Here is an 18,945-nt window from a genome sequence, read left to right on the forward strand (position 1 = left end):
CAGCCCGGCTCACCTGGCGCAGGTGCGTTTGGAATGCCCGCAGGAGCCACCGCCTCCCTGGGCAGCTGCTCCGGTGCTCTGCCATCCTCGGTGAAAAGAAATTCTTCGTGAGAGGTGGAACTTGGGCTTTAGCTGATGTGCATTGCTCCTCATCCTGTGGCTGGGCGCCACTGAAAAAAGCCTGGCACCAATTTCTTGGCCTCTGAGATATTTATATGCATTTATGACATCCCTTCTCAGCCTTTTTGAGACTAAACAGGCCAAGCTCCCACATTCTCTCAAGGGTGCTCCAGACCCCAAATCATCTTTGGGGTTTTTAGGGTTATTTAATGCTGTAGTTTAAGGTTGTCTCACGAGGCCTTTCAGCAGGAAAAGTGATAAATGTGCACTGTAAAAGGCTGGTTTTATATGTGTTTTTATGTGTTTGGGCTGGCTCAGCACCCAGGATGTGCCTGGGGACTCAGGGGTGGGAGCAGCAGCTGGGTGTGAGGGCGTGCAGGAATTATACAGGTGCACAAGGAGAATGGCCACTGATTTCAATGGGACAAAGCATGTGGTTAAAATGGGAAAACATAAATCAGCAGTTGCAAGATTACAACCCTGAGATGTGCTGCAATTACACATGTTGAGGTAAAGGTTGCGAATGTATGACATTGTCTTCAGCAGCAGATCTTAAAGTCTTATTTTTGGCCAGCACAAAGTGGGTAAGACACTGCTGGTTGTGTGTTTTCAGTGAGAAAGTTAAATCTATTGACATCATGTAGTTACATACCAAACATTTAGGCATGACTTACTTTGGAGCCATGTTGGTAGGGGAGCAAGTGATGCTTGTAAAAGTAAATATATTCATTCAATAATGGGCCTTTGTAAATAACATATGCCATAAAAATGACTCATTAAATATATTTGCTTTCTTAAGCAGTTAAGAAATTTCATGACAAAGGACAATGAGGAAAAAACAACCAGCTCCTTGTGAACTACTGTAACATGACTGATTCTGTAACAAAATTACATTTCATCTTTTCCTAACTTAATACAGTATTGTCTTTGTCTTACTTTAACGTTTGCGGTTTTGTCTTCTTTGCGTTGCACACTAAAGGTGTAGGACAGCTTTTGTTAGCACAAACGTGGCTTTCTGAGGCACAGGCAGATACCCCGCTTCAGGGGACGCCTGGAGAATCTCCCTCTTGGGTGGCACAGGCTGCTGTGGGCACACAGTGCCAGAGCTGTTGGGTGGCACAGGCTGCTGTGGGCACACAGTGCCAGAACGTTGGGTGGCACAGGCTGCTGTGGGCACACAGTGCCAGAACGTTGGGTGGCACAGGCTGCTGTGGGCACACAGTGCCAGCACTGCCGGCTGACACACCTGGATGAGGTGCGGGGAGCCTGCAGGACACCTTCAGCTCGGGGACAGTCAGGAGCCCAGATGTGCTTCTCGTGGGCCGCGTCAAGGCTGGACTCGTGGCCAGACTGACACCAGCCCTCCCCACCTCAGCAGGAGTGGGATTCCCTGCCAGCAACACTCTCTAGAACGGTGACAAAACCATTCTAGAACCAATGCTTTGCTTCTGCCTACCCTTAGATTAGCGTTTACCCTATTTTTACCATTTCTGCAGGATTTGTTGCTCTTCTAGGTGGCAGCCAAAATTTTTAGTTCCAGTGGAATTTGGCCTAAAGAATGTTGTGCTAAATCTAAGTGATAACTCAGGGAGATGCAGCTAACACAGCTCTGCGGCACTAAGATTCATTAGCAAAACATGAGCCTGCCTAACAAAATGTTTACAGTTTGCCAGAACCCACTCCAGTGTGTGTTTTTACAACTTCTAAACCCTCAATTCCAGAACACCTGTTAGCCTCAGTAATCCACACAAATTATTGGAAGAAGTAGTTTCAAAAATTATTAAATTCAATATTCTTCGGCATGTGGTATGTTTTTCTTTATCTACCTGACACTGAAATTTGAAGAGTAATTTAGGCCACAATAACAAGGCACTGCAGTTTTTGAAACCCACTTTTCCCTGTCTTCTCCAGCCTTTGGGGAAGCTGGCATCTGTGTGACCCTGTGGTGAATTACATCAGGCAGTCAGGTTATAAGCAAAAAAGTGAGTTTTCTGTCCAATCACCCCCCTCTCATCACCACCAATGTCCTGCACCTGAGCTCAATACTTTACAAGATGTTGAAACAAGCTGAGGTGAGTATGTGCCATCAGCCACCTGTTTCCAATAATCTCCCACTGAACTCCCCAAACTGGCCTCTCACCTTCCTGCCTGCTGCCCCACTCAGCTGTTCTGTGTTTGTGGCTGTAACTGCCGCGGACCCTTTTATCCTGAACACTGGCTTGCTGCTTTGGGATGTGCTTTTCTTCATCTGGAGCTCAGCTTTGTTCCTTTTCCTTCCCTGTTCTGTTGTATCTTTGGGTTCTGCTGTTGCTGTGGTTTCTTGTCTTTTCCCTGGTCTCACACACCTTTGGTTCTGCTTCTTTATGTGTCTATCCTGATGCTGGGAGTGGTCTTTGACCATGCCATTGCTTTACTCTTCAGACTAACACATTCCTCTGGCTGTTCTGGCGGTTGGCATCTTACCCGCATGTAGGTTTTTCCTATCGGCATTCCTGCACCGGCATTTGGCACCTCCTGGGTGGCACCGGGAGGCAGAGGCCGCGATGCTCTTCTCAGGAGCCCTTTAATGGACAATCAGGATGTCGTCTCTGTGCCCGGCGGGGTCACAGCGCCGTGCCGAGCCGCGGAAGGCACCCGGAGCTCTGGCTCGGTAGCCAAGTGCCCTGTGCCCAGCAGCAGCCGGCCAGGCCGGCCCATCCCGCAGCGCTGGGGCCGCTCCGGGCCCGCTCCGCAGCGCCGTTTCCGGGAGCCGCGGGCAGGTGAGGCGGCGGCGGGCGGAGCGGAGCGGGGTGGCCGCGATGAGGCTGCTGCTGCTGGCGTGTCTGCGGGCACACACCGGCAACGCCACCACGGCCGCCAGGATCCAGTAAGTGCCGCGCTGCCGAGGATGCGCCGCGCTCCGCGCCCGCCATGCGCTCCCCGCGCCGGCGCACGGCACAGGCGGCTCCGCCGGCCCGGCTCAGCGGGGGCGGCCGAGCCCGGGCACCGGGGATGGCACTGGGGATGGGCACCGGGGGCAGCCATCGGGGGCACCCGCCGGGGATGGGCACCGGGGACGGGCACCGGGAATGGGCAGTCACCGGGGGTGGGCACTGGGGACACCCACCGCGGGCACCCACTGGGGATCGGCACCGCGGGCCGGCACCGGGGATGGGCACCTACCGGGGGCAGCCACCGGGGATGGGCACTCACTGGGGATGGGCACTGGGGGCAGCCACCGCGGGCAGCCACCGGGGATTGGCGCCGCGGGCCGGCACCGGGGGCACCCACCGGGGATGGGCGCCCACCTGGGATGGCACCGCGGGCCGGCACCGGGGGCAGCCACCGGGGGCACCTACCGGGGATGGCACCGCGGGCACCCACCGGGGATGGGCCCCCGCCGGGGATGGGGCACCGCGGCCGCCCGGAGCGGCGCCCGGCCGGCACGGGCTGCGCTCGCCCCGCAGCGTGCCCCGCACAGCCCCGGCGGGCAGTGCCCCGGGGGTGGCACAGGGCGGGTGAAGGGCAGCGGGGCAGCGCCCCGAGGCTGTCCCTGCTGTGCCCGAGCAGCCGTGCCAGAGCCGCTCCGCCGCTGCCTGTGCTGCGGGCTCGACACGCGGGGCTGCGGTGCTGGGAAATCGCAGAATTATTCCCGGTGTCCTCGGTTAGCTCTCTCTGTGACGTCGAAAGGGGACGTGGCTGGGAGCAGTGCTGCTGGGGCTTCACTGTGCGTGTCAGCTATATAAAAAAGAGTCACTGTAAAAATAAAACCATTTCCCAATGGTTTTGTCCTCCTGAGGCCCTAAATAACGGTTTGGTTTCATCTTATCTAAAAGTCATCCACAGTTTAATCAGATTAATCTCTTGGGATATTCTGCTTGATCTGTGCATTATCTCACATGTGATGTTATACATAGAAACATCCTCAGACATTAAGTTTTCATGCTGCTTGTGTCATACCAAGTCCAGCCTTAGACTTCTGCAGGGCTACTCTGTTGTATGAGGTACTGGTAGGGCGTATCTGCTGGTCCTGTCAGTCGCCCAGGCACTGAAGATAAAAAGTCCAGAGAAAGATGAAGGTTTTGCTACTTTAAAACAATAATTGTATACTAAAATTTTGAGACAAAACAAGTAAATTCTTCATGTGTATATATATATATATATATACACTTATTTTTATGCCTATACATTCCAGCAGAGTTCCTGTGGCATTCTGCATTTCTATTCTGCATTTCAAGAATGAAAGGTAAACTTAATTCGTCCTCACAGTAAAGCTGGGTAAAGGAGTCCAGTGGAAAAAGTGGTTGAGAGTAACTTGTGTCATGTTCAGTTCCTGTTTTATCACCAACTGTAAATGTTATTTATTGAATTAATATTAATGAACCTTCAGGGAAAGAAAATTCTGATCAGGGAAAAAGAGTATAAGCTAGCAATTAAGTCCATCTTTCTGATTAAAAGGCTAGTCAGGTCATCACTAAAAGCATCCTGTGCAGATATTTCTATCAAATACTGGTTTTCTGAAGACTTTATGCCATTCAAAAAAGCCCATAAAGCTTATACGTGTGGCCAAAGGCTTGGCTGTGTCACTTCTAACACTGATCTGCCATACCTGAGGTTATGTGCATGTGGCAAACTTTGTATCACGTATGTTAATACACATCAAACACATATTCCAGTTAATATTTGGCCTCAGCTGTGTCTCTGTGTGTGCTTAGGAAGTTATTTGTTCAATTTTTTTTTCATTTGGAACTTTTGGTTAAATATAAATGAAACAATGACGTTGTCTCTGGGTTGAGTACTTGCCAGCATAGACTAATTTTATGGCTTTATATCACAGTGTATACTCTGTTTATGATATTACAGCTCTTCCATTAACTGCTTCATCTTTTCATAAATAAGATACTCATTTCCTGAGTTTAAAGTAAGTGGTGACAAAGGTACCAGAATCTAATTTGGCTAAAAATCAACTTGCTAAAACAAGTGGTATAATGAATGTGCTGTGGGCTTTATTCCTATTGGTGTGCATAATCTTTAATTGCCTTAAAAATATGGGCAATGAATAAAGAATACAGCACTAAGCAAAAGTCTTTACTTAGGCTGCCATTGTTCAGCCTTAGAAATGAGATCAAAGAAGATGTCAAGGAAGAAAAGAAATTATTCTTCCCTGCCCCTTGAAATGTTTTGTTCATCTTTTATTACTTGGTAGTAAGGAGGAATAGAAATCTGGAATTAATAGGTTGATTAGAAAGATTTAGATTAACTGTTTTGCTAATATGTAAATGTTTTCTGGAGAGGGAGAAATTGTTTTGTCTCTCATTAACTGGCCAGTTGAGACAGCCATTCTGTAAATCTCCAGGTAATCAACTGCAAGGGAATTAAACCCACAAATCCAACGTTGTCAACATTCCTCTTGACAACTGGGTTTGAGCTGAGACATTTATTGGAGTTGTTCAGTAATCCAAACAGTGCTGCTATTTCGTTTTACCCTGTGTGCCAGTGTTGGAATCCCACAGGAGAACACTCCCAGGGCAGGGGATCCTCATGGCAGGTGTGGGACTCCTGCACCTCCCTGCTGGCTCTGTCCAGGGGCTGGGACATTCCTGCTCAGGTGGGGACGTCCCTGCTGGGACATCCCTGCTGGCTCTGCACAGCCCTCCCCAGAGCAGGAACCTGCAGGACAGGTGTTCACCTGCACCTTGGCACGAGATCCATCGTTTACAGGGGCTGCCCTGGGTACCACCATGGTTTGCACTGCAGGAACTGTTCGTAGCACAGGTTGAAGCTTTGCAGAGCTCTTTGGTCCTTCCAAAGCTCAGGTACTGATTTCAGAACACAGGAGGAGCTGGTCCCCATCCACACTCACAGGAATTTTTAATTCCTGTGATTCGCAGTGAACTTTTCGCTCATGCCAATGCAATTTGTCTGTGTTGTGTCAAGGAGAAGTTTGAGAGGGAAATGAACTGAAGGACATGTTGTTTTAACAATTCTGAAAAAACAAGTTCATTTACAAAGAAAACAGGAGATCAGGCAGGGTTTTGGCTCTTGTAATTTGATGGGCTTCAGTGGGAATTGTGAGTATTCAGGTCTGGCCAAGTTTCTAAGAGGCAGTGCAATGGCTCTGCTCCCTTAACAAGCTCTGAATTGTGCCATATACATTTAGCAGTAGTTGGTGCACAGCTGCTGTGCAGAGCAGACAGCTGAGGGAAAGAGATAATTAATATTTTGGGACGAAGCCTATTTTGTGCCATTCAAGAAGTGTCAGTGTATCCACCTACCAGGAATTTTTTGGAAATCAAACATTCTTTGTCTGCAAGTAATTCCATTAAATCAGTATCAGCTGAAATTTAGAGTGTAAATGTTTCTGAAAGGAGACATCACAGAAAACAGCAAGTTTCACAACCATAATACCTTAGAAATAAGCCCACTTTCAACTCCTGAGCCTTCTCATCAGCCAGGCTGTGTTTGGAACTCTAAAACTGTTTTCTTATATGAAAACCTGTGAACTGCAGATTCATGCTGAAGGAGGGGAGGCTGCTAGCCAGGAAGAGTGAGAAGTAGTGATCAATTATGTAGGGAATAAAAAATTAAACATTGTAAAACATTGCTTGGTATTTCACAGATGTGTTAGAGAAAAATGTTTTTTGTGTAGAGATCTCTGAGTGAAAATGTGTCAGAAAAGGGCTGTACCTTTTAGCAGGATCTCTGCACACAGTATAGATCCAGAGAACACAATTAAAAATGTCACTTATAAGCTTTGTGATTTCCAAAGAGCATAGAAAATGTACCAAACAAAAGAGAAATTAATTTCCTGAATGCTGAAACGAGGGGGACTGGGAAATTCTTTGTCCAATACTCAGGTGTGTATTAATAGCACAGAGTAAGCAGTGGCCAGTATAATGTGCTTCTAAAAATGCTCTATCACATTTACTGAATGGCTGAAGTTCTCCTTGATGCTTTCTGCCTAGAAAAACACCCAAAATCTGGGATCTGACAGCTCACCTCCACTGCAGAAATATTATTTCCCCAAGTCATGGCATTGGCTTCCATGAGAGTTTCAGGAGAAGGGAAGAACATGGCAAGGCAAATTCTGCATCCAAGCAGCGTCAGGGTTTGTTAAGACATTTGGGAATTTATCTCCTGCATTAAGAACTGTGCTAGAGAGAAAATGTAGCCTTGAGATTTAGCATTTCCAGTGTTGTCTTTGATTCCCAGACAGCAGGAGCTGGGTTAATTCTTATTTCTCATTCACAAGGTATTTGTTTATGAAATGGCAAAATAATGTGAAGAGACATTTGCCAGCAGGAGAAGAGATCTGGATAATGTGTCTCCTCTGCCTTGGCTTCATCCAGGGACATCTGTGACTTCACAGACAGATCAGTCTTCCAAAAAAATCCCCTGCAACAACTTTGCAGCACTCTCTAATCATGTTCCTTGGTAACAGCATATGTGTGAAAATCAGTCTGCTTTTCTTGGTTGTAAAGATGAAAAGCCATTTAGAAAACATGAAAATAACACTGTAAATTTCAGTACTTAAATACTACCCAATAACTCAGTTTCTACACACATGTATTTCCATATATGCATAATTTGGAGCTTGTGATTAATGTTACCAAACTCAATGGAATGTTTAGGGCATCAAGGCCTCTTTAAATCTGGGAATTTGAATTATTCTGGGAATATTTGCTTATTTTTCCTTCTAAAGATGTATGCAAATTTTTTTTACGTGCTCCTGAGTAGAATAAAAACCTGTTAAAAAAGAAGAAATTGAAGTTGTAGAGGTAATGCACAATTTCTGAGCCTTGGAACACTTGAGGGAGTCCCTCTCTATTTACTGCAGGAACAGCTGTCATTCCCCAGGGAGATGTGGAGCTGTGGAAAGTGTGCAGGAGAAGTAGTCATCCCTAAGATATTTTACAAAAACCCTATTTTTGGTTGGCATTCCTGGCTGAGTTTCTTGATTCCTGATGTCCTGAGAGAGTTATTTTCAAATTAATTGAAATATGCAAGCATATTGCTTGTACATGATAGTGATTTATGGTAATTGGAATACTGATGAAAAAAAATCCTTTTAGACCATTTAATGAGCACCTGTGAAATTATGGAATGCATGCACGAGCATCCCAAGTATTTGCCAGAGAGATTTTCTCTCCACAGCTGGGAGATTTGGGCATCATTATTGTGATATAAATTGAGAACCTCTTTCAAGAGCAAGGCAGGTACTTGGAACCAGTTCATGGGGCAACTGGTGTTAATAATTGCTCAGCAGTGTACAGAAGGAGCTTAAAATGTGCCTGTGTCTTATTATTTATTAGCATTTATCATAATTTATTGGTCTCGTTTCGAACAGTGGAATTAAAAGGAGTTTCTTTTTAGGATAGGGAGGAAATGCAGCACCATATGTTGTGCCAGTGGAGCTCTGGCTGATACAGTGCTAATACATTCCTTCCAAGGCCTCCAGACATTTTACAGCACTTTTAGCACCAATTTCTGCAGGACAGAAAATCCCATTTCTTGGGAGGCTGTGCAGTAATCAGGAAATGAAAGCCAACATTATCCAGGAAGTCAATGAGTTAGCAGGATTTTAATGCCAGCACAATTAACACACAGTGAGAAATCAATCCACTGCCACAATTGGGAATAAGCAGAGAACGTTCTTGTGGTGGTTTTGTGCTCCTGACAATGCAAAGCCTCCGTGGCAGCAGACACAGATTTTCTCTGTGTTTTTTGGCTGATGTTCTTGGGAACATCGATACCTGACTGTGCTTTCAGGGGAGGAGTAAAGCTGTGTGTGACCCATCAGTTCCTTGAGCCTGGCTGCCTTGGCATCAGTGTTTTCATGTGAGAGCCACTCTAGCTGAAGGTGAATGGGTCAGGGTCAGGGATTTGTTCTTGGGTTTGTTGTTTCTTCTGTTTGGAACTGAGATTTTTAAAGCAGGTTATGAAGGTATTTGTATAATTATTTTTGTATAGTTTTTTGCTTATACTCCAATTATCCTTTGCCTGGTTGATAAATGGGTGAGCTAAGACAAGAAGCAGTGAAACCCACCATCAAACAGAAGGGGACCCTAGTTCAGCTCCCTGGCCTTCTTGATGCATTCATTTTTGGTGTTCTGTGTTTCTAGTAGCACTGACTGGCTGGACATGTTTGTGCTTTCTTCACTTGGTGTCCTTTCTCCAGAACAGGGCTCTGAGAATCTCTGAGAGCAAGGTCTGACAAAACCTGCAAAAGGAGCGTCTCAGAGTAATTAGTTGGGTCAGGAAGGGTCCTGGGCATACTTCATTTTTTCTGATTTTTGGAAGTTGTGTTGATCAGGCTTGGCCCATGCAGTGTTACATTGCTTGGAAGCATGCCTGTGCCTTCACAGTGCTGAGGATAACAAATATCTTCCAGGAGAAAAACCAGCCTTGGAAACAGCTCCTGGTTGCTTGAACAAAAAGGCATAAAGTTGAGAGTCAGAGCAAAGTTTAAGGAAAAATGTTTTGATTAAGTTTGCTTCATATACTGGTGTGCCTATTACATGAATAGTGACTTATTTATTCTTTTTTTTATTTGTTCCAATAATGAAGGAATCATCTACACGCTGCAGGTCATATCTGTGTTCTTAAAGATGCTTTCATGTATGAAAGTCCAGCAGAAATAGCAAACCTGACCTCCACAGACAAGTTTGATGCAGCCCTGGCCATTCACCTCTATAAAGGAGGCAGACTGCTGCAAGGTAATCCTCTTTCTGCTTGGCAATAAAAATACCTCCTAAAAAAGTCCTGCAAGGGGAGAGAATGGATCCTAACTGTTATAAATGGCTATAAAAGTATAAACCCACACAGAATATCCTTACTCTGTTTATCCACTTCAGCACACCTTCAGAAATGCTGAAAATCCCTCTCAATGGGAGATCTGATACAGGGAGAACAAAAAAAAATGTACTTTTAAACCACACAGTGCTTTTGATAATTAAGTACTTTAACTACATCAGAATAAGAGCATTATATTAATATTAGGATCCTTTCAGCAAGTGTGTTTTTTCAGAGGACAATGGCTTGGTGAAGTAGAGCTGGGCTCAAATGGAAGAAGGCAGGGAGGCTAATTTGATTTTTCTGCTCAAAAATGAGTCAGGGTTTTTCTACGTGAAATAACATTCCTGTCAGCTAACTGTAGGAGACAGGATGTTATCAGACAAATAATAAAATTTTCTATCCTCTCTAGCTACGTAGAACAAAATTTTAGCCTGCCACTAATGATAGACTAGAAGCACTGGCTCTGGAAATTACAGGCAGTCACCTACTGAAATTGCAAGTGTGCATCCTGTGCTGAGACCGCCCTGTATTGCAGAATCTGTTCCCTGGAACACAGGCAGATAATTGCATCCTTCACTGAGCTGGGGGCACTTCTGCTCTGGAGACCTCAGCAGTGCCCCCCAGTTTGCCCGGGGGGTTTGCAGACAGCCTGAATTACCACTCTGCTGTGCCTGGGTTGCTTTTGTTCCAGAGGGGCTCTGATGTCAGCAGGACCTGAAGTACAAATACAAAACGAGTCTGTAAAATGAGCTGTGCTAACCTAGGAATTAAGGCTTGTTGGAACATAGAAATGAGTGGGTTTTTGACAAGACCTTGGATTGTTTTGGAAGAGGCGTATGGAAAGTATGAGCACCACATTTTTGGGGATTTTTGCTGAGGAAAAAAATATAAAGTTGAATTTTAACTGTTTATTGGAGTAAAATTTACTGGCGTTTCACTTGCATGGAAATGCCCAAATGCTGATGCTGTTATCTTTTCAAAGTTCCAAGTGACTTGAAAAGCCTGATACTTTACAAAAGCTCAGGAATTTAAATAAATCAGTTAACCTCTTCTAAAAACTATGTACAGTAACTTAAGGAAAAATAACCCAAAAATCTCTGAAAGGCAGGGCAGTTACAGTAAGATTGCTGAGATGATCATAGTGTAAAGGTCACTGCAGATTCTGGGAGGAAAAAAGGGATTCAGAGAAGTTCCTGGCTCCTGGAACATTTAGAAATGTTCTGATTGCACTCATGCCACCATTGCTGCCATGCTATTGATCTGCTTGGCCTCATCCTGGAAATTCTGTTTACAGGATCAACACACGTGTGAGATGGCATCATAACTATTCACTTTTTAGTTCATAAAAGAGGCAGTACATATTTTATATGGTATTACAGACAGCCTGTCTCTTGAAGATGAGAGGCGGTGGTGCTTTGATAGTGCACATTAATCCCCTCCACCTGCAAACATTAGAGTCTAATATCAACAAATGCCAAGGAAATTCTCCAAGTAGCCAGGTTGGTAATTAGTCTTTCATTCTTTTTGCTTGCTCTCTCATTTAGTAATGAGGAAATTAGCAATGCTAATAAATCCTGATCTCACAGCTCACATAACTGTCAAATACAAATGGGAAATCTATGGTACATTTTCTATTTTTATCAACAAACTTTGTTTCCCGTTTGGTTTGATGCCCTGTGAAAGTGCAGTTATTGTGTGTGGGGTTACAGTGCTAAAAAATGAAAATTCAAGTTTCCTTTTCAAAGATTTCTGCTCAGATAGGTGATTCAGTATTATCAGTGTACTTGTTCACTCCCAGTCATTACATGGACATATTGGCCAACTTCTCATTGCTTTGCAGGGAGCAGAATTCCTTTTGGAATCATCTTTGGTGGGACAGATGTAAATGAAGATATCAAATGTAAAGAGAAGCGCCAGGTAATGGGAGCAGTGCTGGAGAAAGCCAGGTAAGAGCAGGGGTGGGATTTCTGACAGGAAATTGCATTTTTGTATGGCAGATCTTTTGGGAAGATTTCCATACAGACTTGGGATCACAGGAAGATTGTAGGCCAGCAGACAAAGGCTGGACTTTTGAAATCCTGGTGATCTTTACCTGTTATTGCCTGATATTATTTGATCAGAAAATGCAGTCTGTGTGCAGTCTATTTGTTTGATCAGAAAATGCAGTCTGTGTGCAGTCTATTTGTTTTGTATCTCCCTGTTCCTCACACAAAGCTTGTTGACAGAATGCCTGGTTGAAAAGTGGATCCCTCAAGTACAAGCAGATTTTTTTAATTTTATTTTTTTCTCCTGCTAATGTGATCCTTTCCCTGGGTCCATGAGCAAAGAAGCAGAAACAGAAAAAAGTCTTGAAGCAAATTCTCTCAGATTTTAGGTGAAATGATAAGGGAGTATTTTCAGGGTGTTTTAAAGTCTGGAAGGTTCTAGTGACATGCCAGTGTAGTCATCACATGTAGATTGAGAATGATCACAAACCAGAGGAGATGACTAAAAACTAAAAATACTTCTGAGCATTTTTCATGGTTTCAGCATCCCCAGAAAAGTTGTTTTCTGACTGATCCAAAGGTCTGTTGACTTTAGCAGTGTTTGCTCATGGCCATGGTGGGGGAGGAAACCTTTTTGTTGTTGCAAACCCGGAGCAGGATGGATTTTGGGCCAGGCAGGATCTGCACCAGCTTCTCTCTCCTGGTTTAGCCTTGCTGATGCCACTCTATTTCCCAGCTATTATTGGCTCACTTAACGCTGGCAGAGATGTGCTGCTCTGTCTGTAATCCCTGTAAAATGTGGCAAGTAAACAGATTTTAAAGGTAGCACTTAATCACACTCAGTGAAGAATCATTAGGGCACGTTCTCAGTGTGCCTTGGAGCTGAAAGCAACTGAAGGTTCCACTCAGGAGAAAATTTATGAACTTGTTTACTTTTGTTACCAAATAATCAGAAGTTATTCTTTCAACAGGTCTGAAGGAAAAGAAAAAGATATCTAATATGTCATATGAATTTCAGCACTGTGCAAAATGAGAAATTCGTAAAAACCATCTCTCAGTGTGTCCATTTGATCCATCTCTGTTTAAAATATTGTCTGTCACAAATACAGCTATTACAAAAAGTGCTTTACTGAATATTTTCTAGTGGTATTGAGCTGGGAACCTGAAGTACACATTAATAGCTTGAATTATCTATGCTATTTCAAAATGTATTACAACATCCTTATGCAGGTTACAATATTTTCTCTGCTACAGGAAAAGCATCTCAGTTTTCTAGAAGTTATTGTGAATGTAGCTCTTCTCCAGTAGCATCACTGGTGTTATTCATTGCACAGTTATTAAAAGAAACATTGATTTCTTTTTTCTTTATTGATTGCAGGGTTCTAAGCAGAAAGCATCATGAATTGTAGATTACCTGTCCAGTGCAATATCCCACCACATTCCATAAAGCAAACTATTGAGCACTGTCTAGCCTTATGAGTGTTTCCTTTTTAATCAAATTCCTCTAAATGGTGCTTGTACTCCTCTAGGGTATTTTTTTTCCTATTGAACAGTATTTTGTAGACTTAGAAGCAACATCTTTTTATGCTTGTTAATGTGATGTATTGAAAGGATAATTGCAAAATCTGGGAAGGGAGCATGTGCAACTTGACAAAATGAGCATTTGCAGAGCTTTAATAACCTTAAAGCTGTCAAGTTGTGTGTGTGAAATTCATTGGAGGGCCATAAAGCAGATCCTACAGAACAAATGTAGGGGAAGAAGGTTTGTTGCAACAAAAAAACAGGAGTTATAATTCAGCATTTATGGGAATTCTAATGAATGGTTGTGATTTCATGCCCTCACATGATGACAGAACATCTGCAGTGGAGAAGCTCTGTCCTGGTTCTGGCTGTTGTGCTTTATCTCGAATCTTTAAGGTGTCAGAGCTTGGCCCAGGACAGAAACATTTAGGAAATTACATTAAAAAGAAGCACTGAACCATCAGGGCAGTGTGTGATGACCTCTGTTTTATATTCAGTATCTCTACCAGGAATTTAAAAAGGTGTTTTGCTAAGCAGAAGCTTGGCTTGTCTCGTGGGAAGGAGCTTGGGTTGGAAAGCCTGAGGAGCTGCTGCTGGCTGGAACGAGTCTTTTCTGCTTTCTGTCTTTCAGCTGGGATCAGCTTTGTAAGCCTCTGCTCTTAGTTCTTATCAAGGTTTTTTCTGAAGTACTTTTTTTTTTTTTTATGTTTAAACACTTTAAGCAGATGATCCCAACTATTTTTGTCCTTTTAACCAGGTTTGCAGTGGCTTTCACAGTGGAAATGAAGGAGCTGGCAGCAGCAGAGTGGGTATGTTTGTGTGATGGTAATGCTCACAGTATTAGCAGATGTGCATCCTGCCAAAATGCGCCCTGAGTAGTGCTAGAGAATTGCAATAATCTGCATTGTTCCCAGCCCTGCTTGTCCTTTCAGACAAAGCATTTCATGTTGATGTACTTCAGCAGGTCAGAGAGATCTGCCATTAAAAGCTGTTTAGTATTAGAAGTGTAGAACAGTTTAGGAAGTGTTTCTCTACAACACTTAAATCATTTGTTGTTACCGAATCTCTCCTGATGCCAAATTGTTTCTTTTGGCATCGTTTACTAAACTTCATGTTGACAAAATTCCTCCAGACAGCATTAGTTACAATACAGAACTTGGCAGTATGATTTAAAAACACTTGTTTTGTCAATTCTGGAAACAGAATGAACTTCTTAAGGTGAACTGCAGAGATAAATGAGATTTGCTGTGCTGAGCACAGGTCCAGGGAGGGGTGAGCAGGAGCCAGCAAGGCAGGACCTCCCTCCTGCAGGGAGGTGTTGGCTCCATCAGCTCCCCTTGGAAACAGCACTGAAGCTGAACAATTAATGCCAGGAGCTGAAACAAAGCGCTTGGTTCCTCTTCAGTTCTAATTTGCATCACGGTATAACCATTAATGCACTCTTGCCTAAAAAATAATCACTGAGAGTGGAGCTGGCACAACACAGCAGGAGGATATACAATACCTTATTTCAGCATTAATTGATTTTTAAAGTCTATTTGCATTAAAGGATACATGAGCAGACATGGGATTTGGTATTTTATTTTACAAATGTAATTTGGTTTTAATAGTTACTACAATGAACTTCATGATGGGTAAATGGGAAAGGGCACAGCTTCTGTCAGAGATACTAAGCAAGAAAAGGACAAAAGTAACAGAGTGAAGGAGAAGAAATGAAATTGAGCTTTGAAATAATTTCAAAATCAGCACCTCAAATGCTTTTAGGTACCAGGCTTTGATTTTACCTGAACACTTTTGCACTCGGGGCCTGTGAGTCCGATTCAGTGTTCTGGGCTCTGTGGCAGGCAGGGAGCTGGAATCTGTCATGTCCCAAGCTGAAATGCCAGCTGCTGCCCTGTGCCCAAGTGCTGGAGCTGCTGCTCTGCTGCGTCTGTGTGTGGGGGCTGAGATTAAATGCCCCAGCTCTGCTCCCAGGCAGTGAAGAGCACGGGCATATCCTTCATCCACAGCTCGTGGGATAGTCCTGGGTTTTACATTTTAACTCACACTGCTGTCAGCTGCCTTATTCCTCTAACGTGGAATAAGATAATAATCTCATTCGTTGAGATAGTCACTTAAGAATTTAAATTAAAGCCATGTAAGCAATTGCAGTGTACTACTCAAAGGCTGTCTCTTCCAACAAATTCTTCTCTATTTCATTGGATAAATTACCCTTAATTATGAAGTATGCAGTCCAGCCCTTGGAATAATCTGTATTCCAAGTGAGTTTGAAATCCTGTAACAGATCTCGTGCTTATGGTCAGCGTTTTATTTCAGCAGCACAGAACTGCTGCAGAGGAATTACCTAAGCCCTTTTTATTAGCATCCAATTTCATTTGCCACTCTCCTCAAGCCCATTGAAGATGAAGAACATGAAATTGCCCTGTAGATGTGGGGACACCCCTGTGCCCCCAGGCTCTGCTGTTCTCCTGCTGCTGCTCCAGCCCTGCCAAGGTGGTTTCCCTGCCCCGAGCCAGCCGGGTCCAGCAGGGCAGGACCAGGATGCTGAATTCGGAAATTTGGAAGTTCTTTTGGGAACGTGGAAGTTCTTTGGGAAACGTGGTGTTTGCAGGAGCTGAGGGTGCTGACCCAGCAGAGGCAGGGCTGGGGCTGCTGCCCCCCTGCTCTCCCACCTCCTTTTCCTGTTTCTCTCCTTGGCTCAGTCCCATTTTTCTGCAGAGCTCAGCTCTGGAGCTGGCCTCCAGCTCACAGTGCCCATTGCTTCCAGGGGGTTTTCATTATTTTATCTTTTTTACTGTGCTGTGTAATTCAAAATGCTAGTCAGAGAAGGTCCAGTGTTAAGTAATAAAATAATCTAATGATGCATTAAATTATTTTTATTATTTTAAAATCCTTTGAACACGAAAGTTCAAGAAGGATGAAGTCCATGGAATATCCTCAGGCTCCCACTGTAGCACAGAGTTGTTTCCTTCTCCCCCACTTCATTCCCATGTGGATTTGCTGCTTTTTGGTGTAATTTTGGTGACATTGTTCACTCTGATTCTCAGAAACCACCTCCTTCCCATCTGTGAGCTGCTTGGAGATGCCTTTTTAAGTGACCTCTTTTCTTTCAGTATTTTTCCCCCAGTTCATTTTTAGTAACTGCAGTGCCTGGGCAGGGGACTGAGGGAGAGCCACAGAGGAACAACAGAGAAAACCAAAATCTCTGCAATTAAAAAAAAAAAAACCAAAAACACTTCTGTGGCTTCCTATTTTCTGAGCTGACTGGTTCAAAAATTGGTTGCCAGAAGTTTGTTTCTGATTTGATTTTCTTTTCATAAAAAAAAAAGTATCCCACAAATCCACTGTTGGAGTTATAGAAAGATATTGGAACAGGAAATTGCTTCTTTAATCACCTAAATTAAATAACAGCACTTCAGGAGTGATTTTGGAAGTGTAGTGATTACCTCTTTTACTACAGCTATTTTAAGGTAATTTATTTCCCAATTTTTATTTGTGAATGTTCTGCAGTAGCTACCAGGCTAGTTACCAGTTTTCCAGTCTAGGAAGGTCTACATATTTGACAGCAGTTTCTGAAACTGATATGTTTATAAATTGTATTATGGATAAATAGAAACTGGATTTTCAAAACCAGTCTTCCAGGACCGACAACTTTTTGGGAAGTAGGGCTGATTTTCAGCTGGATAGTTGAAATTTGTTTTATTCCAGAAAAGCAGGATAATGATCATAAGAAAGGATACGGATACAAACTAACAAATATATTTGTACTAATTTTGTGTCTATTGCAAAATTGATTCATTGATACCGTAAATGGACATATTAAATATCAATTACATTGTTGGCTTTTGGAGTTATTTAATGTATCTAATAGTAAGTTCTGCTTTTTAATAGTCAAAAGAAAATGACACTGACATGTGTTTTGTTACTTTTTATTGTGGGTTTTTTTCTTTTGAGGATTGAACAGGTATTTTTATGTTGAACTCTGAAAGTGATTTTTCTTCTCCTCCTCTTTAAAGCCCGATGCTCGGAAGAAAATCTACGTGCAAAGCCAAGGTGAGAGCTGTGCAGCAGTGCCCGAGCCTTTGGTTGCCCCTCTCTCCCCAGCCCTGGTCAGCTGGCACTGCAGGCACATTGCTCCAAAGGCTGCAGAGCTTCTGAGGCTCAATATTTATTTTCTGGAGCCCCAAATTCCCTCAAATGCTCCCAGCTGAGTTCCCAACCCAGTGAGAGCCAAGCACCTCACCCGAGGTACTCCCTTGGTGAGCAGCCCAGGGAGCACAAGGCAGTATTTCAGGTGTGATGGCTTCATTTCCTAATTTATTTACTTAAAAAGAACCCTCTGTGGATTCCAAAACTCATTCCATTTTGTGTATTTCACTTTCAAAGGAAGGAACATTCTTTTCTAGACTGTGCTGTTGAAATAACTCATCTGTTTAGTTTATATTTAAGTCTCTTGAGAGGTAATAGTTAAATAAGTGATTAAATAAATTAATAAATTAATTTCTTCATTAACATAATTAATCTTTAACATAAGGAAAAACAAATACATTAATATTCAGGACAAATTAATATTTAATTTGTGTAAAATTTAATTTGCTTCCTTTTCTCTTGAGGGCTCTGGGTCCTGGCTGCCCTGGATCACTTTTGGAATAATGTGCTCCCTCAGGTGCTGTGTAGTTTTAGAAGGCCACATTTAGCAGGGCTGTGGTGCTGAAGAAGTCAGGCCCTGGGTGGCTGTAGAGAACTCCCCAGTGGATTTCAGGCTGCTGTCCTGGAAGGGTTCAGGCTTGGCAGGCATGTTGCTCTTTTGCACTTCCAAAAGCCTTCAGGAGCCAGAGCTCAGCCATCCAGGGCACATTTAACCTGGGAATCTTTTTTTTTTTTTTTTAACACAGGAATTAAGTCTACACCCAGTGAAACATTTGACTGGTACAGATTCCTACAAAATGCAGGTAAAACTCATTTTTTTCCCTTTGTTTACTGTGTTTGTTCCTAATAGGTGTCAAGGATGAAAGAAACTTAGAGTTTAACTAATGATGTAATAAAGTGCCTTAATGCTATGGGAAATGGCAGAACATCAGTCAGATGGGTCTGGGTCATCCAGAGCCCAGAGTGCCTCTGGATTTCTGTCTGGCCAGGGCTGAGCTGCCCCAGCAGTGCTCCAGCTGTGGGCAATGTCCCTAAAGGTTTGTTTGGGGCACAGGACCCGTTCCTGGGCTTTACTGAGCCCAGCTGGGGCTGCCTGCAGCGGTGCAGAGGGGAACCATCGTAAATGCATCACCCCGGGAAGGAATGCTGATGTCTGACTCGGTTCAGGAGGCTGAATGATTTCTTTGTTATTCCTATGGCTAAAGTACATCAATATACTATATAAAAAGGAAGAGACTCAAACTCCACACTACTTTCTCTGACTCTAACCCAACTCGTGCCCCTCTCTGAGAGTCCAGCCCCAGTGGGTTGGATTGGCCATCAGGCTCAAACAATCCTCACCAGAATCCAACCAAGCAACACCCCAGGGAAACAATTCTCCAAACACATTCCACAT

At 43.6% G+C, this 18,945-nt stretch overlaps 1 protein-coding gene across 1 annotated transcript in view; it reads left to right on the plus strand.

Annotated features, from left to right (window-relative positions):
* The first annotated feature begins 2,166 nt into the window (after window positions 1-2,166).
* GLT1D1 (glycosyltransferase 1 domain containing 1) overlaps window positions 2,167-18,945 on the plus strand; it is a 37,679-nt gene continuing 20,900 nt past the window's right edge. The window contains exons 1-6 of the mRNA XM_030286094.4: window positions 2,167-2,986; window positions 9,667-9,815; window positions 11,735-11,840; window positions 14,158-14,209; window positions 17,417-17,453; window positions 18,296-18,352. Of these exons, the coding sequence (XP_030141954.2) occupies window positions 2,919-2,986; window positions 9,667-9,815; window positions 11,735-11,840; window positions 14,158-14,209; window positions 17,417-17,453; window positions 18,296-18,352 (469 nt within the window). The 5' untranslated portion in view covers window positions 2,167-2,918. The remainder of the gene's footprint in view (window positions 2,987-9,666; window positions 9,816-11,734; window positions 11,841-14,157; window positions 14,210-17,416; window positions 17,454-18,295; window positions 18,353-18,945) is intronic.

This window comes from Taeniopygia guttata, chromosome 15, assembly GCF_048771995.1.
Source record: "Taeniopygia guttata chromosome 15, bTaeGut7.mat, whole genome shotgun sequence".
Taxonomy (NCBI): domain Eukaryota; kingdom Metazoa; phylum Chordata; class Aves; order Passeriformes; family Estrildidae; genus Taeniopygia; species Taeniopygia guttata.